This window comes from Tamandua tetradactyla, chromosome 1 (genome assembly GCF_023851605.1).
Source record: "Tamandua tetradactyla isolate mTamTet1 chromosome 1, mTamTet1.pri, whole genome shotgun sequence".
In the NCBI taxonomy this organism is placed as follows: domain Eukaryota; kingdom Metazoa; phylum Chordata; class Mammalia; order Pilosa; family Myrmecophagidae; genus Tamandua; species Tamandua tetradactyla.
In genome coordinates, this window is record NC_135327.1 from 134,692,339 (window position 1) to 134,720,134 (window position 27,796).

General features: G+C 33.2%; 1 protein-coding gene across 1 annotated transcript in view; it reads left to right on the plus strand.

The window, feature by feature from the left end:
• PCLO (piccolo presynaptic cytomatrix protein) overlaps positions 1-27,796 on the plus strand; it is a 440,945-nt gene that overhangs the window by 278,018 nt on the left and 135,131 nt on the right. The window contains exons 7-9 of the mRNA XM_077151839.1: positions 8,083-10,267; positions 16,029-16,165; positions 22,241-22,331. Coding sequence (XP_077007954.1) covers positions 8,083-10,267; positions 16,029-16,165; positions 22,241-22,331 — 2,413 coding nt within the window. The remainder of the gene's footprint in view (positions 1-8,082; positions 10,268-16,028; positions 16,166-22,240; positions 22,332-27,796) is intronic.

Sequence of the window (27,796 nt, forward strand, 5' to 3'; positions counted from 1 at the left end):
CTTTGAATTACTTAATACTGTGTGATATACATTTCCTAAGAACAAGGATATTTACTTAAGTGCAGTTATCCAGTTCCAGATATTTTAACATAGATATAAAGCTTATATCTTTATATCTACATTCCATTTGTTCAGATGTCCTAATGATGTCTCTTTGAGCCTTTTCTCTTTCCTTGCTAGATCCTATCCAGGATCAAATATTGTATTTAATTGTCATTGTCTCTTTAGTTGCTCTTCCTTTTTTTTGGTGTGGGAATATATACATACAACATAAACTCATCTGTCTTAACCACTCACAAGTATACCATTCAGTGGGATTAATCACATTCACAAGGTTGCAGTACCCTTACCACCTTCCACTGCTAAAATTTTCCTATCTCCCCAACCCCTACCACTGTAAACTGAATTCTAATTTCTGTCACTGTAAGCTTGCATAGTCTCCAGTATTTTCATTTTGGGTATCTTGGGGCTTTAATATGACATCCTAAATCCATAACAATATCATTTGGTTTGATACCAACTTAACTGAAATAACATCCTCAAACTATATGCTAATAGCCTCTGTTTCCTCACCTTTAAGTAATTGTCATAATTACATATTTATACATTATAAGTGTAAACCATAGATTTGTCATTAGATTTTCATAAAAAAGTTTATAATGATCTAATTTACCTTTTAGATCCTGTAGGAAGTAAAAAATAGAGATGAAAATCAAAAGTGCAATAGTACTGGCATATTTACTGATCTTATTACCTTTATTGGAAATCTTTATTTCTTCAAGTGACTTTGAATTATTGTCTATTATTCTTTCCTTTCATCTTGAAGAACTCTCTTTAGCATTGCTTGTAGGACTGATCTAATGGTGAAAATTTCCCTCAGCTTTTGTATATCTGGTAATGTCTTAATTTCTCCCTCAGTTTTGAAAGATAGTTCTGCTGGATATAAATTCCTGGTTAGCATTTTTTTCCTTTCAGCACTTTAAATATATCATGTCATGGCCTTCTTGTCTCCATGGTTTCCAGTAAGAAATCAGCATTCAATCATATTGAAGCTCCTTTATATATGACAGGTTGCTTCAATCCTTGTGACTTTCAGAATTCTCTCTTTGTCATTGGCATTCAACAATTTGATTAAAATATGCTGTGGTGTGTGTCCATTTATTTTTGTCCTGTGTGGAATTCATTGAACATCTTGGATCTTTATACTTGCATCTTTGTTAAGTTTGGGAAGTTTTCAGCCATTATTTCTTTGAATCTTCTTTTTGGTCCTTTCTCTCTTTCCCCTCTAGGACTTCCATAGTATATATATTAATATGCTTAATAGTGTCCCAGAATTTCCTCAGACTCTGTTCATTTTTCTTCTTTCTTCTTTCTGATCACCAGAATAGATGATTTCATTGATCTCATCTCCAAGCTCACTGATTCTTCTGCCAGTTACAATGTGCTTTTGAAACCCTCCAGGAAATTTTTAGCCTACCTTACTGGGTTCTTCCTCTCTGTTTGGTGCTCTTTCATAATTTCCATCTCTATATTTGTTTTCTTTTTGTGTTCATCTATCATTTTCTTAATGTCCTTAAGTTCTTTGTCCAGATTTTTTCTTTAGCTATCCGAGTATATTTAGGACTTTTTTTAAAAAAAACATCTATGCCTGGTATGTCCCAGGTCTGGTCTTCTTCACTGATGGCTTCTAATGCTTTAATCTCCTCCTTTGCCTGGGCCATCACTTCCTGTTTCTTGTATGTTTTTCTTAATAATTTAATATTAATAATATTCTTAATATTTTGTTGAAACCTGGACATTTTAATATCTTATTATGTTATCATTAGAATTTAGAATCTGAGGCATCTGTTTCTTAAGCTTGTATCCAGCTAATGTTATGATGAAGCTTTCCTTGTATGCCACAATCTAACAAAAAGAGAGAAAGGGAGAAGGAAAAAAAAGAAAACACATTTCTCAGTATTTCAGATTTACTGTGTCGATGCTCACCCTCAGAGCTTATTCATACAATGAATTTAGAGAACATCTCCAGGCCAAAGCATAGGAACCTTCCTGATTCTTTCTGTATATGCCTCTTGTCATGAGTGTACAATCCTAGAAATTCCCCTTTGGGATACAAATGTCTCTCTTCCTTAGGACACCATTTCCTCATGGTACCAGGCAGTGCACTGTATGGTGTACTGTTAGTAATCCTTTGCCCAAGGCAGCTATGACTTGACTGCCTTCCTACAGTTCTGTAGGAGAGCTCTGGAGCTGTCTTTTATACACAGGGCAAGTCCTGGGATGGAAAGCCTGCAATGGGTTTTCTGGTTTAGTCCCTCAGGCTACCACCAATAAGATTGTACCAGATATACACACTCCTAGTGTTTACATGAAGGCTGCTCTGCTCCCTCCAGATCTAGGACCAGGGATCTGCACTGGTAGCCAGGGCCAGGTCTGTGCTGAACCAGTGAGAGAGTGAGGTAAGGGGCAGCCAGGGCTCCGAAAGTTCCTACCCCTTTTAAATAGCCTCTTTCTCAGTTTGGCACTCTGTGTCTGCAAGCCTTTAACTGTTTCTGGGTCTTTGAGGAAAATGTTTCCACTGGGACTTACTGGTTGTTCAAAGCTTCTGTGGAGGATGCATCCCGGAAACTTCTCACTCTACCATCTTGACCAGGATGTCTCCAACTATTGTTTTGTTTTTGATTCTCTGTTCGGGAGTTCTGAACTTTATTACTTTACATTATATTGATTATAGCAGAATTAAATTCATTATTATACATTTGTGCAGCCCCACTTCAAATTCTCTATTATATTTGTATATCCTCTTAGATGATTCCAATAAGTCCTAAAACAACATACACAAAAACACACACACATGCCACTTAAATTTTAAATCTACAGATTGTTAATCATTCTACAGTTTAGGTCTCTAAGTGTGAAAGTACCTAGCAGAGTGCTTTGAACAGAGTAAGCCCTTAATAGATATCTGTTTAAGGGATTTGAATAGTTAGATGTATTTTAGGGACAGTGTAAAAGAAAATAGTGTGCTGTGAATGAAAATGCATGAATGGTCATATTTAAAATGTAACCATGTATGATGAAGGATAACTATAAAACCTAATGAAGTCTCAAGGAATTAGTGACATCTTTAGGGCTCTTGCATTCTTCTTCCTATATGCTCTGTCATTGTTTAATGTTTATAGCTTCTTCTTAACCAGATGGTAACTGTGTTTGACATTCTCATGGCAGTCATCTTCAGGAGCCAGCATTTCAGATGAGATTAAACTCAGATAAACCCACCACTTCCATCTTCTCTAATCTAACATTAAACTGCCTCACTTGTTTTGCCTGCATTGGCAATTGATTGTATGGCCTCTGCTATAATCTAGATAATCCACAATTTTAATCCACACTAGAATTTACCTGATAAAGTCTAAGTTTTAATCTAATGCCTTATCACTATCCACAATATAAGTATAACTACTGACAATATTGCCATAGTCCGAAGAACTTATTAATAGTGGGAAATTCAAGTCCTGAAGAAGCCCAGTTTAGAGGTTATTTATGGTCTTAGAATTCAGTTCTTCTTAAATTGCACACTAAACATAGTTATATATTATACCACATGTAAGGCCAGTCCTCTCCCCTTGTGTTTATGAGATAAAAGCAACAAATGAACAAATACTGATTAAACAATATTCTTGTATTATGTATTTTTGTGTATCACATACAACCTACCTGTCTAAATCCTGCACCATGAAGCAAAGCCAATCACAGGAAAAAACATTATTCAATCAAAATTTCTATTAAATATCCTCCTCTATTTGTTCCATGTCATCAAGCCCTTGGTGCTTACCCTTACTAATCTAATATGTTCAGAATGTGGTCTAATCTCTTCCACTAAATCAAAGCTCTGGATACTTGAGCAACTATGAAAATCTCCCATCTTCCAATAACAATACTTTGAGAAGTAATTGTTATCTATATGAAAGCAGACTGTACTTTTATACATCTGGAAATATTTATGCAATTTTTAAGATGCCTTTTGAATTTCAAGATGTCAATAGATACCTGCCTAGTAATATTACAGTTGATGTTTATTGTCACCATTTATGCCAGTGCCCAGCACATGGTATATCTCAATTTATTTGTTGAAGGGATGAATGAATGAATGAATGTTCTTGACTGAAGAGTGTCTTGATTTACTAAGTGGATAAAGTTGATTTGTAACATTTGCTTCTATGGAGTTTTACTGCCTGGAAATAAAATAAGTTTCATTGTTTTTGCCTTTTTTTGTCAATTTTTCCCCTACTACGCATAACCAAAGGACATTTGAAAATATAATTTGTTTTGAACAGTTGACAAGAAGGCATTCCTAACAACAGTACCTGTACACGTGCTTAGAGCCTCCTCATAGGATGCTGTGTTATAAAGGTTCCCTCTATAGGAAAGCTCCTATTGTCACTTAGGAGAGATTAGATATCTTTTCATCAGACAACAGCACGTTTTTAGATCACTTCCTGGTAGTGTAAGATATACTCTGCTTCATTAAGTTTCGAAACCTTGTATCAAGGGACCATCCTCATTAGAAACTATACATTAGAAAACAGTGCTATTTTCTCTCTTGAAATTTTGTTTTTGAGCAAAAGTTAGAAGTTAGATTTTTGAGAAGTAAATCAACTTTGTTGTTATATGAAACTTCCTACCAGGTAAATTTATTGGAAGCAAAAACTCTGTGCCTTGATTACCTTGGCCACAAGGACTTTAAAATAGCCAAATTAGATGCATAGGTGGTTCAGTGGTAGAATACTCGCCTTCCATGAGGGAGACCCAGGTTCGCTTCCCATACCATGCACCCACACACACCCGTAGCCAAATTATGGTGCATCCCAATTGGGCATCTGTTCAGTAAACCTGGGGGGAAATTGTTTAGATCTAATCTAAATTCTTTATTTGTATTACCTTATTTACTCCTTAAACAAACCAATAATATAAGAATGAATATTAACTCCTTTTCTTACTCCTCAGTAAGAAAACTGAGGCTCAGGGAATATAAGCAACTTGCTGAAAGTCTCATAGCTTATAAAAGATATGGTCAGACTCCAGAAAGTCTGCCCAAAGAAACTGAACTTTTAATCATGTGTTATGCTACTTCTCATTTGTTTGAAACATGGGTAAGACCTTGAAAAATCTTTGACTTTGTGGCTGCCTCTATAATCATGGTTAAAGCTATTGTGTTACCAAGTATGCAAGCAGAAACAGAGAACAGTAAAGCTGTTTCAATTTGTGGAGACTAAGTGATCATCTGGGCTACCTCAGTAATACGTTGCTTCTACCAACCACCTTTGTCTCTTGCTTCTATTACCCATATTTATGATTCCCAAATAATTAACACAAGTCATGGGTCACTAAATATTTGCAACTGTGGAGGACAGTTCAAAAAATCTCTAAGACCCAGAAAACTGCTTTAAATTAGGAATTTATGAATAACTGTTGAGATTATCTAAGCCTACACTCTCAAATAAGAACTATAAACAGTTAAAGATAAACTAGGCAAAAATTGCATATAGGTATGAAAAATAATAAGATCAGATACCCACCACTAGTTGTCTTCATTAAAAATTGTTCTTAATGCAATAAATAGTCTTGGTTAAGATTCTCTGTTGTTTTTCTTCTACGATTAGGATATACTCTCAATCCAATCAGTAAATTCTGGGAAATTCACTGTTTTATTCCAAAACTTTAAAAATAGTCACAGCATTTTTTATTTTACACTTTCATTTCTTCATTCTTTTTATCAACAAATCCTTGTACTGCTTAGTTGAAGTACAATATCGTTAAAAAGAAATTTCATTTTTAAATGTTCTTGCCCACCTGGAAATTTCTTTCCTTTCTCTCTACTTGCTTAATTGGATATTTACATTTTCTGTTTTGTGTGCTTTCTCTCTGCCAGGATCAGCATTTTGTTTTTCATTATTTGAAGGATGTTTTTAAGCCTTCTTACTCTGAAGTGTTCTTACTCTGAAGTGTTTCTGCATTATGCAATGCAATTATATTTCCAGGGTATTATATTTAAACACTCTTTTATGAAATCATTTTATAATCATAATTATGAACTATAGGTGAATATCTTAAATTTTTATGTACATAAATCTTAATAAAAATTCCTATGCATTTACCTAATCTACTAAATATATGATAAGGAAAAAGGAAGTGTTAAGTTATTCTCAGCCTCTGACTGAACACAACAATATTCAGAGAAATGAAAAGGCTATTGTGGAATTTTTTTTAATATAGAAGACATATTGCAATGTTAATATTTTGGAAAAGTATTAATTAAAAAAATCATTATGAGATCTTGTTTTTAATTTTACTACTTCATTATTTGCAGTTGACATTCAAAAGTATAGGATGATATATTCATTTACAAACATCTTTTCAAAGATATAAAATATGTTTTTGTCAAAAATCCTTAGTTTTCTGTAAAGAAAAAGAAGATTTGGGATGGAACAAATATTGAATGGGTGCCTACAACATGTACCAAGTAATTTATAGCTGTCTCGTTTAATCTTCATAACAGCCCAATGATTTAATTGTGAGTATTAAATAAAATGAAAGACTTGAGAGTGAGAGAGTATAAATGAGTAATATGCTAAACTGTCTCCAAAGCTGCTTGATATATCTCTGCAAGAAGAAATAAACTACAGTTTGATAATCCCTATACCATATCTCACAGACTCACAACACTTGTGAATTTCCGTCTAAATATTTGAAATTTTCAAAGCACACATAAATTTCAATAAACCCTTAGGATATTTTTGCAGTTTATGATTTTCATTAAGAAAATAACAATTGAGGTAGATACAGGGAGCAGAAAAAATGAAGACAGAAAGCAGATAAATAGCAGATAAATTCATCCAAGAGATGAATTTGGAATAATATAAAGTCAGTGAAAACAGTCTTAGGGAAATATGCTGTAATTAGAATTAGACAATTCTCAGGTACTGTATTCATGGACTCATGTTCTATTGTCTTTCTCTCCTCTGTATTTGGTAATTGGTAAAGGGGGTGATTAAGCTTTTTAGATTATGCGTAAAAGAGCAAAAGTAGAAAAAAATAAACATTTTGGAAAGAACATAAAAGTGCTAGGTAGAAGACTTGGAACCTAGTTTGAATATACTAATTAACTCTTGGTTAACTTTGAGTACATACGCTTAATTTATTTTAGCTGTTTTATACCTGTGTCTTTTGGTATTCTAAATTAGCATAATTCTCTAAAACCAGTGATTCTTAGAAAAAAATGTTTATGACAGAATAAACACATGAAATTGAAAATATCTGACAGCTCACAAGCTCTGCGCTTTATCTGATTTTTAAATAAAATTCAATAATTTTTATGCAATCAGCTCCTTTTGTTTCGTGTAGAAGTTGCTAAAGCATTGAAAGAGAAGCTGAAGTTATTCAAGACCAATAAAGTTGAAGGAAGAAATAAAATCTGAATAGTCATGAATATATTGAAAATTTAAATAGGAAATAAGTCCATATTATTTTTTATGGAGGGAGGGAACATTAGAGAGATTAAGGATTTCATTTCAGAACATTTCATGATTGGAATAAAAATGACAGCTACTCTAATGAGTAAAGATAGAAATGGAAAGATATGTGCAAACTGTTTCAAACTTACCAATGGTAAATGGGCCTCGCCAACAAATGTACCTTAAGTTTACAAATGGATAACACAAATAGTCAAGAAATAGATTTGGTTTTAAAATCATAACTATATTAATTTATATGGAAATTGATATTTTAGAGTTCTCCTATGAATCAAACTAAACTATAAGCCTGCATGAGCAATGAGTTATGTGCTTGATTTCAAAACTCTCACTTCTAATGTTCCACGAGTTACAAGAATAAACAATTTTCCAAGGAAAGAAAGAGTATTTTTAATTAATTGCATTTGTGGCCAATACTTTAATTTTTAGGATGTTGTGACAACTATAAAATGTAACAGCATTTTTATTTAAATATAAATTATGAAGTTTTGTTGAGCCTTTTATTTTTTTTCCTTGATAATAAAGTACTGTTTTGTTTTCTTAATTATAGACTAAAGGGTCTCAAACCATGACATCTTCAGGCACCCAGAAAAAAGTTAAGAGAACTCTGCCAAATCCGCCTCCCGAGGAGACTTCCACAGGAACTCAGTCGACGTATAGCACGATGGGCACAGTTTCCAGAAGAAGAATTTGCAGAACCAACACAATGGCACGAGCCAAGATTCTCCAAGACATTGACAGAGAGCTTGATCTTGTGGAGAGGGAATCAGCAAAGCTTAGGAAAAAACAAGCAGAACTCGATGAGGAAGAAAAGGAAATTGATGCCAAGCTACGGTACCTGGAAATGGGTATTAACCGGAGGAAAGAGGCATTATTAAAGGAGAGAGAAAAGAGAGAGCGAGCCTACCTCCAAGGAGTTGCTGAGGATCGTGATTACATGTCAGACAGTGAAGTGAGCAGCACCAGACCAAGCCGAATAGAAAGTCAGCATGGCATTGAGCGACCAAGAACTGCTCCCCAAACTGAATTCAGTCCATTTATCCCACCACAAACCCAACCAGAATCTCAGCTGGTTCCTCCTACGAGTCCTTATACCCAATACCAGTATTCTTCCCCTGCTCTTCCCACCCAGGCGCCAACCCCGTACACACAACAGTCCCATTTTCAGCAACAAACTTTGTACCATCCAGTTTCACCTTATCAAACTCAGCCTACCTTCCAAGCTGTGGCAACTATGTCCTTCACGCCTCAAGCTCAACCTACACCAACCCCACAACCGTCTTATCAGTTACCATCACAGATGATGGTGATACAACAAAAGCCACGACAAACCACGGTATATTTGGAGCCCAAGGTAACTTCAAACTATGAGGTGATTCGTAACCAACCCCTGATGATAGCACCTGTTTCTACTGAGAATACATATGCTGTTTCCCACCTTGGTAGTAAGTACAATAGCCTGGACTTAAGAATAGGTCTGGAGGAAAGAAGCAGCATGGCAAGTAGTCCAATATCAAGCATATCTGCAGATTCTTTCTATGCAGATATTGACCATCACACTCCACGAAATTATGTCCTAATTGATGACATTGGAGAGATTACCAAAGGGACAGCAGCATTAAGCACTGCATTTAGCCTTCATGAAAAGGATCTGTCAAAAACAGACCGGCTTCTTAGAACAACTGAGACTCGTAGATCTCAAGAAGTAACAGACTTCCTAGCCCCTTTACAGACTTCCTCCAGATTGCATAGTTATGTAAAAGCAGAGGAAGACCCAATGGAAGATCCTTATGAGTTAAAGCTTCTGAAACATCAGATTAAACAAGAATTCCGTAGAGGAGCAGAGAGTTTAGATCACCTTGCTGGACTTTCCCATTATTACCATGCTGATACCAGCTATAGACATTTTCCAAAATCTGAAAAGTATAGCATCAGTAGACTCACACTTGAAAAACAAGCAGCAAAACAGCTACCAGCATCCATACTTTATCAAAAGCAGTCAAAGCATAAGAAATCACTAATTGACCCTAAAATGTCAAAATTTTCACCTATTCAAGAAAGTAGAGATCTTGAACCTGATTATTCAGGTTACTTGACTTCTAGTACTTCATCTATCAGTGGCATTTCTTCCAGAGCAAGGCTTCTTCAAGATGACATCACTTTTGGCCTTAGGAAAAATATTACAGACCAACAAAAATTTATGGGTTCATCCCTTGGCTCAGGACTGGGCACATTAGGAAACACCATACGGTCAGCTCTGCAGGATGAAGCAGATAAACCATACAGTAGTGGCAGCAGGTCAAGACCTTCCTCCAGACCTTCCTCTGTCTATGGTCTTGATCTGTCAATTAAAAGAGATTCTTCCAGCTCTTCTCTGAGACTAAAGGCTCAAGAGGCTGAAGCTCTAGACGTTTCCTTTAGTCATGCTTCATCATCTGGCAGAACTAAGCCTACCAGTTTGCCAATTAGCCAGAGTAGAGGAAGAATCCCAATTGTGGCCCAGAACTCTGAAGAAGAAAGTCCACTGAGTCCTGTTGGTCAGCCAATGGGAATGGCCAGGGCTGCAGCTGGACCCCTGCCACCAATATCTGCAGACACCAGGGATCAGTTTGGATCAAGTCACTCATTACCTGAAGTTCAGCAACACATGAGAGAAGAATCACGGACTCGAGGCTATGATCGTGACATAGCATTCATCATGGATGACTTCCAGCATGCCATGTCAGATAGTGAAGGTAATTCAGGCCTCAAACTACCTTGTTACTCTCAAAACTCAAACTCTTATTTTACTGCATGTTTGATTTTCCTTCTCCAAGGATGTATTCTACTTTTCTTGGTGCGTCTTTTGCATGTTTACTTCAATTTGATTTCTTGTAAATGGAAATTTTATCTCGTGTATAGATGTTGTGGCATGCTTTTCTTTCTCCCTTTTAAGTTTATTATTTTATTGTTCTGTTTCTTGATTGTTTGCTTAGTTTATTTGATGTTCACTTCTCTAAAACCATTGCCAGATAATTCTGCCAATAAAATATGGTCATCTTTTAAATCCTCAGTTGGAAAATTTTTCATTGTATGTTTCTTTAATTTTTAAATGCATTTTAATAGCTATTGTTTGGCTTTTTCAGTTTGTAAAATTATTAATGTTTAGAGCCATTATGTATTTTCTGTTAGATTTTCTATTAGGAAGTTATTTCTTTTTTTATATCATTTTTATGATATCATTGTTCATCAATTCAAAAAATTGTTCTCTTTTTGAGAACTGTTGGATAATCCTTGATTTTAGTATATGTAGAATTTTATAATTCTCCTTAAATAAATGATTTCTAGCTTATCTCCCTCTCATTATGAATACTGTAATTGACAAGGTTGCATATTGTGCATTACATGCTAAAAATCTTAACACTAAATATCATTTGGAAATACATAATCTTATTATTATGTATGTAACATTCTTTATCTTTTAAAACTAAAAATTTGTTAATTTCATGAGTTTAGCTATGTGGAGCTGCAACTTTCCTGATATGTCTGTTTTACCTTTTCTCTTGTTTTTATTTATTTTTTCATCATCCCATATTTTTTTACCTAAAATATTTTGCTAGTTTTTCATATTGAAGAGATATTTTAAGGCAAGTACAGACTTAACTGAAAACTGATTTCAAGTAGTTTTATCCTATAGAACCACAGGATTTTAGGAAATTATCTAGTTCAAGTCTAATTTTGAAGGTGAGAAAGAGGGTAGAGAAGTGTGAGAGCTTTGTTCACATGAGGATTTAAACTCTTGGTTCTTGGTATTTATCTTTTCCACCTGTGGTTTACTTTTGAATTTAGGTGTAGTTGGAGTTCTAGAAATAAAACATTTCCAATCAAATAAAAGCATAATTACTTCATACCTTAGGAGGCGTCAAAGCACTAAGAGAACACGAACATCTCTCCTTTCAAACCGGGCATCTCTCCTAAGGACACACAGGAAAATATACATTTTAATGAAAGGATTTTCTTTCTAATTTGTATCTAGACATTCTAATTTGTATTTAGACACAGATATGATTTTAAATTCAAATCTACAGTTAAACAGAACTTAAGTGATCACTGGATTTGAAGAAGGACTAACTGCTTTTTCTTTTGAAATTCCAAATTCTAGTTACTTTCTGATTTCTTTTCTCAACAGGGTATTGGACTGACCATTTTTATTGACAATAGCTCAATTAAATGAAAGAGCTAAGTTGTCTATTTTTTTACTTAACCAATTGTTTTAATGAATCTACATAGTTAAACAAGATTCATATTATGTGTAAACAACTTTACTTTTTAATTTATTTTTTGGCAATACACATTTTACACACATTTTATACATATAAAATAACAGTTGCAGAAGAATAAAAAGTTATTTCAATAGTTATATCTGTAAAATAAGAAAATAAAACTCTACAGGGTAAATGGTAAAACCAAATACCTAAAGGCTGTGTGTGCTTGGTAAGTATATGTTTGGAGGGAATTTGACAAACACAGTTTTTCATAAAAGATTTTTTATCAGCATGGTGCAGACATGCAGATGTTTCTAGATATTCCAATAGGTGGCATTTTTATACCACCAAAAAATACTTACAAGTTTGGATGTTATGTACTCATGGTCATTAAAGACTAAGAATAAAAAATGCTTTGATAAAGAAGATGAGATATCATGCGCACAAATTATGATCACATAAAGATGGTGAAAAACTAAACAACTAAAATGAAATTTAAAAATAAAATGTATTTAATATTAAGCACATACAAAATGTTCATAAAGATAATGTTAATAGAGAACAAAACAAAGAACAACTATAACAGATTGAATTATATATGCATTATGTATGCAAACTGTAGTGATTATCTTTAAAAGGTGTTTGTCACAAAATGTTATATATATTTTTTTGCTTTTATATCACATAAACATCAGCAATGGCTTACTTTTCTTTGGAAATCTTATATTCCTCAGGTAATTAAAGAAAAAGTATAGCATTTCAGCAGGTTATTTAGTATCCTGTAGACAAACAATTTTTACTGATTTCAAATTGTGTGTTTTCTCTGAATTCAATTAAACTCTAAAGTTATAGACTATAAATTGTTTTTCACATGTTCTATATGAGTGATTCAAGTAAAATTTGAAATCCACTTGAAATAAATCTAGGTAAACAGTTTACATTGCTTGATGGTTATGGCCATCAGATTGAATTCCACAACTTGATATCCATACACGGTTGTTTGAGGTAAGTAGAGCAACAGGCCTTTTTTCTGGGCAGACTGGAAAAAGTTAAGCCTGAAGCAGTCAAGTTATATTTAAACTATTTCTACAATCACAAGTCTTTCATTGCAAACATTCTTTCAAAATGTATGCCAGACAAAAAAAGCAGCATAATACCTACAAAATTTTAAAAAAATATTTTGACCAATATTTGTTACTTAAATAAAACTATTAGGGGAATTAAACTATTCATATCACTGTTGACAGTGAAGAGTAATAGACTCAAAAACAGCTTAGTTGTATTTTGCATTTAAGAATTCAAAAAATATTATCAGCTTAAAAAAAGGAGGAAGTGTTAATTTCTGGCAAATTATTTAAACTAATTTGGAAAATATTATTCATTTAATTTTTAATGTTCAGATTCAGCCATGGCATATCAAAATACTGCAATCATAAATATATAATGAAAGTGCAGCAATCTCTTCCACGTTGCTGGCAGAGGTGGAGGGGGTGGGGGACAGGGGCTATGGGCTCAGGGTTCAATTCCTGGTGCTGCCCATGCAAAAAAAAAAAAGACAAATGGCATGTTTTAAGGACAGCACGACGGTGGACCTGGGTCAAAAGTGTATTTCCAACAACAATTAATTAGGGGACCTTTTATAAAGAATAAAACAGTTTAAGATATACCAAATTCTATGCATTAGATCAAATAAAATTTTAATCACTAATAGCATTAAAAGACCTTGGAGGAAATTAGGAACTCAATAGAAAGAATAATTTCAAACAGTAATTCTCTACTTTAAATATGGTTGCATTTTCAAAAAAAAAATTTAAGTTCAAATTGCCTGTGACATATAATTTTAAAAATAAGTACAATCAATGCTTCAAGCTAATACCTAACTCAATGAGCTCTTCAGAAATTTGTTTTTCTATTTTGATGTAAAAATTCTAATAGATACATTTTTAAATATTAGGCTACAGGTGTTTATGGCACGCTTGTACCTAACGATATTACCTGGGAGCCTCTTAGAAGTAAATGCTTTTTCTTCATGTTAAAAAAATAAAATTCAGTGCTCAAAGCCAGCAGCTATATATTGGCACTGGGTTGATATGCTAGTGGGAAAGGGACAGAAGCTTCTATAATCTAGGAGTATATTTTTCTTTGATTTCATGTAGTGGGGTTTCAGAGGTATGTGGGGTGGGAATTTACAGGCTGAGATTGAATAGAATGACTCTTAGGAGGAATATGAGTTGTTCAATTATTTATTCAATCATAAAGAGATATCTTCGTTTGTCAGACACTTCTGAGCACCTCCTATGTGCTAAAGAACATACTAAATCCTGAAGGTGTGAAGCACTTCAAAATATGAAAAAATCAGAAAAGTTTTGTAACTGACCAAAGCACTTTCTTTTCTTATACATTTGTCAAATTAAGTAACTTAAACTACTGTGTTCTAGAGGAACTTTTAGAGACCCTGGAAAAGGTAAGAGGAGCCTAATGAATTGAGATATATTCTCAAGTATTAAACAGGAGATAAATCATCTATGAAAGAAGTATTAAATGTATGCTTTGTCCAAAAGAAACTTTTAAGATGTCGTTGGGATAAACTAGGAAAGGCATAGCTAGAGTATGATACATAGGTAAAGAACGCATCAGTAGCTGCTTACATGGCGGTAGGATGGAGAGGAATAGAAGAGTAGCTATTCTAAAAGGCTTCCAGGGAACATCCAGAGAAAAGTCGACAAAGAATGACCTTGGAAAACAAGAAGTTTACACTAACCAGGAATGAAAATCTGACAGTCAATAGTAGGGGGGAGAAAAATTGGGCCTAGCACAGTTATTTGCATAAATTTTAAAACGTTGAAAGATTATTGGCAAACTAGAAAAACATATTAATTTTCCAGAAAATTGTTCTAATTGGAAGGGTTTATAGAAATGCTGGTCTTAGATTTCTTTTAGAATTCTGGTGTTAGTGCAGTTTGGCACATACTTCCCAGGGGATAATATGTAATAGTTAGATTAGGTTGGGAGCATAGAAATTTATAATATAATGTCCATAATACATAAAATTAATAGTAAAAGCAACCAAATTTATTTTGCATCTTGAGTCATTATTGGTCAGGTAATGAAACAAAACTAAAATGTGAGAGTAGGTGACTAAGTCAGAATAGTATTTCTTTTCTAACTTGAAATTAATTTTCAACAACTCATCAGATTTTAGATGAGACTTGATGTGAAAGTGTTTAACCAGCAATTATTTCAGATAAATGTGTCCCAAAGAACGTTGAACAAGAAAATTTAAAATATTGGCTAAAAGACTTCTTCATACACAAATTTAGAGAAATATAGAGCTAAATAAAGTTAAACTTTAAGATGGAACAACATTTTAATATAATGGCAATATCCATTTTTCATCTTCAAAAGAAAATGTTGCATCTTTTAAATGGAAATACTTTCTCTCTGAATATCTTGAGGAAAAAATGTGTACTGAATACAAATAAAATTCTGAGCTGGTTCTAATGGATTGTGTAAGCAATTCAAGTCAAAACAATGTAACAAAAATGAATTGTTCTGAAAATGGCTTTTATTTTTGCTGTAATAGAATATTATTAGCATATATGCAAATTTCATTTTGGTAAATGTTATGCTTTGAAAAAATTAAATATTTTAGCCCCTAATTATGTAAAATTCTTTAAACAATAAAAATTTTCAAAAAAGTCTAATCAAGTGATCATTAACTAATAGAGGCTCTAAAAGTAGAGAAACTGATTTCATTTTTCCACAACTACTTATATTTCTTGCTGTATTAGCCAATCTTTCTACTGTTTCATTTTCTATACACCTTTACAATTTGCTTTGAATAGAAACTTGAAATAAATCAGCATAACATGAATTTCTCATCAAAAGGGCAATATTTAAATGTATTTCATAGTGAACATTAATGTCTATTATTAATAATATATTAACGTTACTATATTTAAGACCGACTGGATTTATTTTATCTCCTTTTAAAACTTCAATTATGTTTTGTGTTGCTATAATGGTTGAACAGGTGTGCGCATCATTTTCTCTAGGTTATTCCATAGTAAACGTTTTAACATAATTGTATTTCAACGTAATATCACAAATTTCTGGTCCCAGTGAGAATTGTGATTGAAATGGATGCGTGGTTAACAAACTTGGTGCATGCTGGTGCTGCAGACCATCTGCTGCCCTCTCTCACGTGTATTAGTTGAGGTTGCAATGTCTGATGTTTCATTGGTCTCCAAAGCCTATCACCTGCGCCGTGAAGAGACAGATTGGTTTGACAAACCCCGGGAGTCTCGTCTGGAAAATGGACATGGTCTGGACCGAAAACTGCCGGAAAGATTGGTCCATTCTAGACCACTTAGTCAACATCAAGAACAAGTAAGTGCTATATTTGGTAATCTCTTAGATTTCTAAAAGCAGGGACAGGGATGGGTGGGAGGGGACTCAATTTTCCATAGAATGGTCTCAATTATTCTAAAATGCAGGGACTTTTGCCAATCAAGTTGACAAATTATTATTTTTTCACAGTAATTTGAAGTGCTAAGTACCCTCCTTCTGCTATAATTAAATCAGCTATGAATGGTAGACTTTGAAGTATAGCTGAAATGCTTTTAAGAACCAGACAATTTTAAGTGATTCATTCCTCCAAAAGATAATTAAGTTCATATAACATAGCAAGCACTGCTATGCAGGGAGAATGCATGGTGTTCCCAAACAGCTTACAGACTATTAAGCAAGATGTATTTTGGGAAGGTTATAATGTTTTCCAAAAATAGCATCTTCAGGTACTAAGGAATAACAAAGCAGGACATGACCAAATCAAGTCATCTGGGAAATGGAAGACTAAATTACTTGGGGATTAGAAGGGAACTGATATTTTATACAGTCTATGATGTGGAAATATTAATTGTTTTACATTCGTTGTTGGATTTTATCTTCAGGACAATTCATAAAGTATGTGTTATTAATATCATTTTATAAATGAAGGAACTGAAACCTCTAGAAATAAATTTCATAATCAATATATGATAGAAAAATTCATGATTTTATTCACTTTAGAGTAAATGTGGTGATGTTAGAGCTAAGTTTTGAAAAATACCTAGGAAATTAACAGTTAAATAAATTGAGGGAGAGATGCCTCTGATAAGTCAAATGGCACTAAATCAATTGCCTTAGAAGATCAGATATTTACAGACAGTGTACTCACTTTGGCCATTAAAATACTCAGAAAAGTGATAGTTGACTTGTTTCACTTATATTAGCTCCTCCATCAAACTGTCTGTATAGTGATTTATTGATATGGAAAACAACTATATTTTGAACAATTAACTAGAGCCATTGTAGCATATAGTTTAATTAAGTGTTTGTGAAATTGAGGTATAAAAGAAAGAAAACAAACCATTGCATGTAAAAATACTGTCTAAAAGACAAACAATCCATACAGATAGATTTGATTTCTCCCTATGCAATTTCAGTATTCATGGACAAATTTCCCACTGTTAAATAAAATCTCCTTTTCTCAGAATTGTTTTCTGCTTCATTTTTCACTATGCTATCTTATTTTCTCAGAATCTTGGGATTCTTCTGTATATATTGCAAATATTGTTTTACTAGTTCTTGGTATCTTTAATAAGTTTTTGATTGATGATTGTGTTTACCTCTATAAAAATGTCAAAGCACTTCCATCTCTTAGTACTTCATTTTAGTGTATCAGATTATGAAATTATACTTTCTTTAGCATATCTTGCTATTCTTACTATTGTATTTATGATTATGTTTCTATCTAATTTAGTAGATCTATTTGGAAAATAAGGTAATTACTAAAATCCTTCTGAGCATGTTAAAGAAAATTTAAATTTACCTCCTTTTTTCTGTAATTACTAAAACAATAAATTTATAAGTTGAAAGCAATTTTGAATGTATTTTATTAATAAAAATAAAAATTTTATTTTATTGTAATGACTTGTTATACCTTACCTCTCTCATTTATTTCTCAGAACTTTATTATTACACACATACCTGGATCTAGTCAATAAAATGCAAATACTTTAAGGAAATCATAAGATGAAATATATAAAATAAAAAGCTAAAAATAATTTCTAAAGAGTTTTTTTCCAGCACTACTATTTCTAAAGATATTCAGAATAGTCTTCTACAACAAATTTATCCAACTTTTCTTTGAGGATAAATTTTAAAGTAATCTGTATTCAACTCCAAACACATTGTCTAAAGTTCTGTTATATGCAGATGAAACATAGATGTCTATAATTACATTTTTTGTTCCTAATTTTCTGTTATTAACATCTACAGAGCTATTGTTTTGGCCCATTGAGACTGTAGTACATCATGTTTTAAACAATATGTAATTACGGATCAATGTTGTGCAAAACTAAGCAGAGGATATACTTGATAATAATTTAATGAGCCCCTTCTTGTTTGGGGTAAAGTAAAAAGTGTAAGAAACCTTATTAAAATTATACATAGGTAAACATCATAGAGTAATAGGTAGTTTCTTGCTAGAAATGTTTTTTACATTTTAGTTTAATATTTTATTAGAGAAGTGGGCTAACAGAACAATCGTACATAACATTTACATTTTTATACATTTTTGCATTAGCATATGAACAAAAAACTGCACATAAATAGTTATCAAAACTGCAAATACATAGAGTTGTCAATTAGTTTTAGAGTGAACAGCCATATAGCCACTACACAGGCCCTGAGAAGGGACCATACCTGCAACCAGGAACCCTAACAAGCACCTCCCAGACCATACAGGTAACAAGTATGCTGACCTTAATTTTCTTTGTTTTCTTATAGTTTTCTACATAGATGCTACATGAAAGATAGTATATGCTTTGATTACATTCACATAAAGTTCAAAACTCATACCTTTTGCATTATTTATCCTCAAATGTTTTCTTCTTTGTTAACTCATCATAACTGATCTTAGTCTAGAAAAAATAGCAAAATAACATCTTTGTTTTTTTCTCACTTCTTTGCATCTTTAATGATAAAAAAAAGTAGTATTGAGCTCTTGGTGCAAATAAACTCTGATGCCTTTATCTGAACACTTATGCATAACCAGAATTTATGCTCATAAAAAGCTCTCGAGGCAAAAGTAATAAATGCAAATTGATTAATGCAAACCTTAATTTACCTACTTTCAAAAATATTTTATGTAAAAACACAGCACATAAAAGAGAAAAAAAGAATATTCTGAAATTTTTATTAGATTGTAAATCATATTAACTATAAAAATATACCAATCTCCAAATTTATATTTGTTTCTTTTCAAATGCACACATTTTGCTTAACCACTGCACTATTCATTGAAAATTCCAGTCCGCTTTGTAAATTGAGATCACATAAGCTTTGTTTTTATTTTTTCTCAGTCACTTCATCTATAAACAGATTACGACCACAGGTGATTGTAAAGGTTGACACTTGACAAGTACAACATGTCTTCACTCTCTATACTAAAGCCCACACTCTCTGCAATTTCATGCAACTGCTGTATTGAGGTACATTTAGCTCCTATGAAAGACCCATGTCTCTGTTTATTCTGGGATTTTGAATGCTCTATTTTCTCTCCTTGGACACTGTCCTCCTTTTTTTTTAACTAACCCTACTAATCACACAGGTCTCCATATACATGTACGATCCTACAACGGCCTTCCCTGACACCAACTCACCACTTCCCCCCATCCAGGTTAAGTGTTCTATGCTCTAATAGAACCCCTTGAATGATGTCTTGAGCTGTGAGCTCTTAGAGAGCACGGGGTCTCTATTCCATTCACCATGGATATATATATATATATGTCTACTACAGTGCTTAGAACCCAGTAGGGCTCTTTGTCTCCTGCATCTAGCATGGTAGCTGGCCCATGATATTTAAGTGAGGGAATAGATAAATGTCTGTATAAATAAACAGTATGTCAACATAAGAGTTATTACTTCATAATTTGTGATATTAATCCCTTATTGAAATTTATAGGCAGCAAAGAACAATCCTTCTTGGAAGGCATACAGATGATATTTCTGTTGATGCAGAATCACCAAAAGACAATGATATCAGAGACTAGTCCCCCTGTGAGAGATATGAGGCCCTGCTTGATATCAGCTTTGCCCTCTGGCCTTACCCTATTCATATACGGCAGAAGCAACATCTACCCTATACCTACCTCCATCAGATGGAGGACTCACAACTTTAACCTGCAAAGTTAGAAAAAAGTCACGATCCATCTTGTTCATACATGGGAGACACATACATCTGCTTTCTATAGACTTTTGATCATATCAGTCATAAATTTAGCACTTTAATGCTTTAAACTTTTTTAAATGGACACACAAAGCTGGTTGTACACAGTATCTGAAACTATAGGAGATTTTTATTAGATCCTCTGCAAGCTGGATTCATGAAAATGAAGAAATTTAACATCCCTCCCACTGACATCACTGCAATATAAATTAAAATGCTATACTGGCTAGCTGATAAAATTTTGATGAAAAATTTAGGAAACCTGACTACTCTTCTAGACTGTGCTATAGATTAACTATAAGACTAAATCAACTTCTCATTTGGGAGAATGGGAAGAAATAAGGCCAAAAGGCAAAACTGTGTTTTATTAATTTATTTTTGATCAAATGGAACAATTGCTTTTAAACTCATTATTCAATAATACATGAAATTAGAAGATATTTGAAATGAAATGAAAGAATTTTCACCAATTGTAATAAATTATAAACAGTGCCAAAGCAAAATTTAGTTATCTAGAGTTATTGGATCTCAATGTATCCAGACTGATTTTTAACCTACATAAAGATCTCTAATTGCAAATTAGGGGAGGGAAGGAGGAAAAGAAGCTAAAATAAAGGAAAGTAGAAGGAGAAAAGATAGAGGGAGGGAAAGAAAGAGGGCAGAAGGAGAGAGGCAGGAGAGGAGAGAGACAGAGAACACAGACAAGAGACATTAGGAGAAAATGAAAATATAAGCTCTTCTTGGTATAAATATAAACGTTTTCAGTGAATTACGCAGTTAACATCAGTAAGAACTGTCTAGATTCATTGATTATACTGCCCTTAATGTTATTATAATACTGAAAAAAATATTTTTGTTTTACTATGAAGGATTCATGACACTAGTAGGTATCTGCGGTTGTTTGGAGAGTGTTTTATGTTGATCAGAATCTCACTTATATTTATTCTTTCCTAAAGAAAAAAAAGGCTATGATTTTAGCTTTTTTTTTTTAATCTATTTGGCTTTTAATATTCCAAGTTCTACAGTTTTATAGCAGGATTTACTAAGGCATTTAGGACCACACCAGTTTTCCTAGAAAATATCTTTCATCTTTTTTTAGATATGCATCTCTTTAATTCTAAATTCTGTTTAATATTTTACTTAAAACACTTCTTGAACATATTCTAAAATAGATAGTATGAAATACCTGTCTTTACTAAACTTTATTTAATTTGTAATTTATGTGGGAAAAAATCTCTTTAGGTAAATAGATTCATGATACCATATTAATAAAATCCTACTAATATAAATCTGAAAAATATTGTACTGTTTCTAACTTTCATTATTTCACAGCTCCCTTTTGAAAGCAAAACTCCATTAAATATAAATCACAAGCTTTTGTTTTTGCTTTTGTTTCAGAAAACTCATTTTACCAGGTGAAAGTAGAGATAATGCAGTCTATAATATTCTTATATTCAGTCTCGATGAGAACTGAAACCAGAGTTGCAACAATAGCTTCAAGGGTCATTTCTTCTACCCTAAGGAATGTCTACTACAACAAATGAGAAAAAAATCCTATCACTAACACAACATTTGAGTACAGAGAAGGCTTTGGAAAATAATAGAATCCACAAAGACTTTATTTACTCAGATGTAGTCCCAGCATCCAGTGTACATTGAAACTCCTATTGAAAGTACTCAGCAAAAGTACAATTCCAAAATAAAATCAAAGCAATATAACCACAGAGCAATCCAATGACTGACAGAGATTCAGGGCATGAGGATCTTTGCTAGATTACCTCCCATAGCATCACCTATTGCTGAAAAATTTTAAATGGCTTTTCACTTGTAGCAGAGCAAAATCAGCAGTTGACAATTTTCCATCCACAATCATTATCCACCGTTATCAGTACTGTCTACAAACTAATGGAGTAATAGACATCGTTCAGAATCTATTACATACTATTACATTATCTTTCCAAACATAACAAACTGGTTTGCACTAGCAATTCGTTATAAGTACAAAGACCATAATGAACTCAGAAACCAATAATATCTCTATATGGTATAGGATGCTCAAATTGTGATCATTTGAGAATCTCTAATATATTTTCGTTGATTTTCAAAATGCAGTTAAATAAGCTGGTCAATTATATTTATTGCCTTGTAAGACTTTGACATTGAGTGTTCATCTTCTCGTATGTATGTCTTAGATTCTGCAGATGAACGGGAAGACTATGCACTACATCTTTCCTCATGCAAGGATAAAAATAACACGGGACTCTAAGGATCACACAGTTTCAGGTAAAGCAAATTTTAAAACCCAGTCTTTTTTTTTAATGTCAAGTGAAGTATATATTTGGACTTCAGTTTAGGAGACTCTTGGAATTATAGTGAACATTATTTTTAATACCAAAAGTTGTGTTTTAGAAGATGTCAAAAATAAGAAGGCTATACATTAGAATGAACATAAATGACATTAACGATGTGATCATTACTATGAAAATTTAGTAAACGATGTTTATTTAGATGATTTTTGTTTAATTTTAATTTTAATTAAATTCTTTGTTAAATTTTATTAGAGGCAATATTGCATGCGATGCATTGTTCCATAATCATTCCTGTATGAAAGATTTATAGCCACTGATTTTAGTACTATACATAATGTTCTTATCTCCTGTATTCTTTGAAGCAACAAATATCTCTGTACCTACTCAATTTGATCACTGTCAATTTTGCTGAGTTTTTCTGTGTATGTTTGTTTGCTTGCTTGTTTGTGTCTTTTGTAAACCAAACCTGATGATGGAATTTTTTCATTTTTTATTTTTAAATAATGTTAGGCCCCCAGAAAACATGTAAAAGCAATAAACTGATAGTTTTGAGAGGTAATGTAATTTTTTATTTGAACTTTATATTTTGAAATGATTTCAAACTTACAGAACAGTTGCAAAAATAAAACAAACCCCATACAGAGAACTCCAACATACTGCTATACCCCACCCCAGATACCCAGGTCTACCAATTTTAATATTTTGCCACATTTGCCTTAAATTAATTTGTTCTTTCTCCCTTTCTTTCTTCTGTCCTCTTTCCTTCCTTCCTTCCTTCTCTTTCTTTCTTTCATCAATCTTCTTATCGATCATTTTATACATTATCTGAACATATGAGAATAGGTTATATACATGATGTCCTTTGAACCCTTGATACTTGCATGTAAATTTCCTAAGATCAAGGATATTTACTTATATAACCACTTTAAGTGCGGTTATTAAAATCAAGAAATTTAAGATTGATACAAAGCTTGCAGTCTACATTCCAATTTTTTCATATGTCCCAATAATGTCCTTTCGAGCCTTTTCTCCTCCCTGGTTAGATCCTATCCAGGATCACATAGCATTTAACTATTATTGTCTCTTTAGTTGCTCTTTCTTTTATTATTTTATTGAGGGAATATAAATATGCAACCTAAACTTTCTCATCTTAATCACTCCAAAGCATTTATATTTACCCATGTCATTACCCTCTTTATTTCTTTATTTCTTCATAGAACTTGTATCTATTGTCTATTGTTGTTTCCTTTCAACATGCAGAATTCTCATTAGCATCTTTTGTAGGGCTGGTTGGGTTGAGAGGTGACAAACTCCCTCTGGGAGTTTCATTTTTGAAAGACAGCTTTTATGGGCATAGAATTCTGGGTTGGCATTTTTTTTTCTTTACATACTTTAAATATGTCAGAGTTAATTTTTGATTAGGGTATGAGGTAGGGGTCCTCTTTCATTCCTTTGAATATGGATATCCAGTTCTCCCAGCACCATTTATTAAGAGAATATTCTGCCCCAATTCAGTAGATTTGTAAGTCTTTTCAAAAATAAATTGACCATACATCTGAAAGTCTATTTCTGAACTCTCAGTTTGATTCCATTGATCAATATGTATATCTTTATGCCAGCAACATGTTCTTTTGACCATTATGGCTTTATAATAAGATTTAAAGTCAGGAAGTATGAATTTTCCCACTTCATTCTGCTTTTTCAGATGTGTTTGAAGCTCCTTGTCCTTTCAAATAAATATGATCAATCAGAAAATATTTTAAGGTGTAAGCATAACAGAAATAGTATGTATGACTTCTTTTTCCAAATATTCTTGTCTCAAAATGATTCAACATTCTCTAAACATACATTTTGCAAAAATGAGAAAATAAAATTACTGTTTTGGACAAAATAAATTTGGTAGCAATAGAGTGCATTAATCTCTATATGCTCATTTTTCTTTTGATAACTAAACAAAATAATAATGAAAAATATTTACCCTGCATTGATTACTACTGAATAACATTCTTCTTAAGAAAGACATTCCCATACTAAATTTCTTCTTGAAACAAACTTTATAACTTCATATTGTTTTATAGATAGATAGATAGATAGATAGATAGATATAGATAGATAGATATAGATATAGATATAGATATAGATATAGATATAGATATAGATAGATATAGATATATCCAACTCTAAAGACAGCAGTGACTATCTCTGGGAAACAGTAATCCCTGTATCATTTACTGACCAACCAAAAGCCTAGTTTAGTTGACTTTATAAATATTTGGTAATATTAAGGATTTACTGTTATTTTTAGCTATGATTAAGTTTTTTTTTAAGGATTTCATGTTTAAGAATGTTAGAGATATATCCTGATATATTTATAGGTGAAGTATCTTATCTGGAATTTGCTTCAAAATTATCTAAGCAGTTACAATGGGAGAGGTATAAATGAAACAAAATGTACCATGGTTTGATAAATGTTGTAGCTGGGTGACTAACTACATTGGGTTTTATAATAATTTTGTCATTACTTTTTTATATTTATGATTTTTTCCATATTGCTTTTTATTTCCTATGTTTCATGTGTTTAGAGAAAAAAGAAGCATTCCATAACTTCATCAATAATGGAAAAGTTATCTAAGTAATAATTTTGCTGCTTTTGCGAAACTAAATAGAGATGCAAGAAAGGAAAATGTTAGGAATAAAATAGTGTAACTTCTCTCTCAAATAGAGTGGAAAATGTACATCAAACAATTTTTATCTTGCTTATATGAACTCACTGAAAGTAAAAATACTGTGTATCTTTTATAAAACATTCATGGCGCTGCTCTCTGGGTACAGCATTAAAAGTGATTCTATAAAAATTATATAAAACAAGCACACTTCACAAAACAAAAGAAGAAAATTTATTTTTACTTTTTGGAAACAAAAATTATTTCAATATAGGAGGTAGGAATAGAAAGTGATGATTTTATCTTTTTCCCCTATGTGATTCTCATAGTATGACCAGGAAAACCCTCATGGTGCCTAAGACTCTTTCAGAGAACCAACAAGGTAAAATCTATTCTCACAATAATGTGAAGAGAGCATTTGCCTTTTTCACTCCCATTCTTTTGTGAATATATAGTAGAGCTTTGCTGAGATGACGTGATGTGTGACATCACAACAGATGACATTAAAAAACAAATATGAGAATTCAGTTGTCTTCTGTTAAGCCCAATGTCAAACAGATTTGCAAAAATGTAAAACAATGCCATAATCCTTGTTCCTTTTTTTAATAAAGTACAGTCATTTGTAAAATAGGTGATTTATGTAAACATTTTGTGATAGATTGAATTATATACCCCAATTTAAGTACGTTCTTAATTTTGATCACATTCTTGTGGTTGTGAACCCACTGTAAATAGAATCTCTTGAAGATGTTCTTTTAAATTAAAGTGTGGCCCAACTGAGAGACTGGGCCTCAACCTGGGTTATTAGAGGCCTAATAAAGATAAAGAAACTGGAAGCCAGGTCAGAAGAGGCCACAGGATAGGTCTTGAAGCTGGAAGATAATAGAACCAGAAGAGAAAGGAGAGAACACTGTCTTGTTATGGAAGGCAGAGTTACAAGACAAGAAGCCCCAAGGATCATTGGCAGTCAGCACGAGAATACCACAGACTTTGGAGACAGCATACTTTTCTTGATATTAGACTTCTCCTAGTTTCAAAACAGTGAGCCAATAAATTTCCATTTTTTAAGCCAGGATGTTGTCTGGTACTTAACACACTGGCCTGCCAAATTAGAATAGTGTCTGGTACCAGCAAGTTGGTTCTGCTATTATAAGTAGCTAAAAATGTGGAAGTGGGTTTGGAATTGTGTGGTGGATAGGGCTGGAAGAATGTTGAGGTACCTAATAGAAAAAGCCTGGATTACTTCAAATAAACTGTTGGTTGATATATGGACATTAAAGATACTTCTGGTGAAGTCTTATAAAGAAATGATGAACATGTTGTTGGAAACTGGAGGAAAGGTAATCCTTGTTATTAAGTAGCAGAGAACTTGACAAAATTGTGTTCTGGTGTCCGATGGAAGTCAGAACTTGTAAGCAATGAACTTGCATATTTGGCTAAGAAGCTTTCCAAATTAAGTGTGGAAGTTGTAGACTTGTTTCTCCTCCTGCTTATAGTGAAAGGAGAGAGGAAATAATTAAACTGAGGATTGAGCTGCTAAAGACAAAGAAACTAGCAACTGATGATTTGAAAAATTCTCAACCTATCCATAGGCCCAGAAGCAGCTCTATCTGGACCGTTCCTGAGTGCCTGGAAAGTGAGTCCCCACAGGACTCCAGCTGAGGGTTTAACTGTACAACGCTATGCTAAAGAGGGTATCACAGAAAATGGATAGAGTCAGCCATTTCAGAGAAGTCAGGATTAAAAATGCAGTTATCCAGAAAGGACCCTTGGAAAGTCCTTTTTTTTCTGATGGACTTCCTTGAAATGCATGCAAAGCCAACAAGATTTTTGCAAAATTTTCATAAGTAAAATCACCACCAACTTGGACTGAAGGAGACAGAGAAGGGATAAATTGAAGGAAGAATGGCTTTAAGGGCAGAACCCTAAAAAATGAGATCTTGACTGAAAAGATCTCCTCTGGCTAAAAAAGTTTCCACCCACATGTGTGGAAAGGACATGACTGTTCCTGCAATTGAGTGAACAGTACTTCTGCCCATTGGGAGAATTTGGCCACCATCCCAAAGCATAGAGAGAATGAAGTCTACTCCCAGGGCTTCAGGGAGAGTTTGACCACCACCCCAATGCTTGTAGAGTAAGGCTTAGAGTCCAGTTTTCAGGCACTGGCAGGGCAGTGATAATAGAGTTTGGGGCCTGGAACCCAGAGTTATGGGAGATCCTGACCACTATGCAAGAACTAGGACAAAGAGGGGCTACCACTCCAACAGGCCCAGAAGTTAAAGCACTGGTCTACAGATTACTCTAAGACATTGAAATCTAATGAAGTTTACTATCTTGGGTTTTAGACTTATTTGGTATTTGTTACCCCTGTTTCACTTCCAATTTCTCCCTTCTGGAAAGGGAATTCTATCCTATGCCAGTCCCACCATTGTACTGTGGAAACAGATAACTTTTCTCTAGGTTTCACAGATCCATCAGATGGAGAATTTTTCCCTAGGATTGACCACATCTATAACTGATGAGACTTTTGACTTAGAGTTGTTAAGGAAATAACTTAAGGCTTTTAGGATTTGGAAACTTAATGAATGCATTTTGAAAATGGGAAGAATATGTCTTCTGGAGGTCCTGAGGTTGGACTGTGGTAGATTGAATGTTATGCTCCAATTTAGAATTGTTCTTAATATCAATCCACATTCCTGTGGGGGTGAATGTATTGTAAATAAGATCTTTTGAAGACGTTATTTTTAAATTAAGAACTGATCCAACTGAGTTAGAC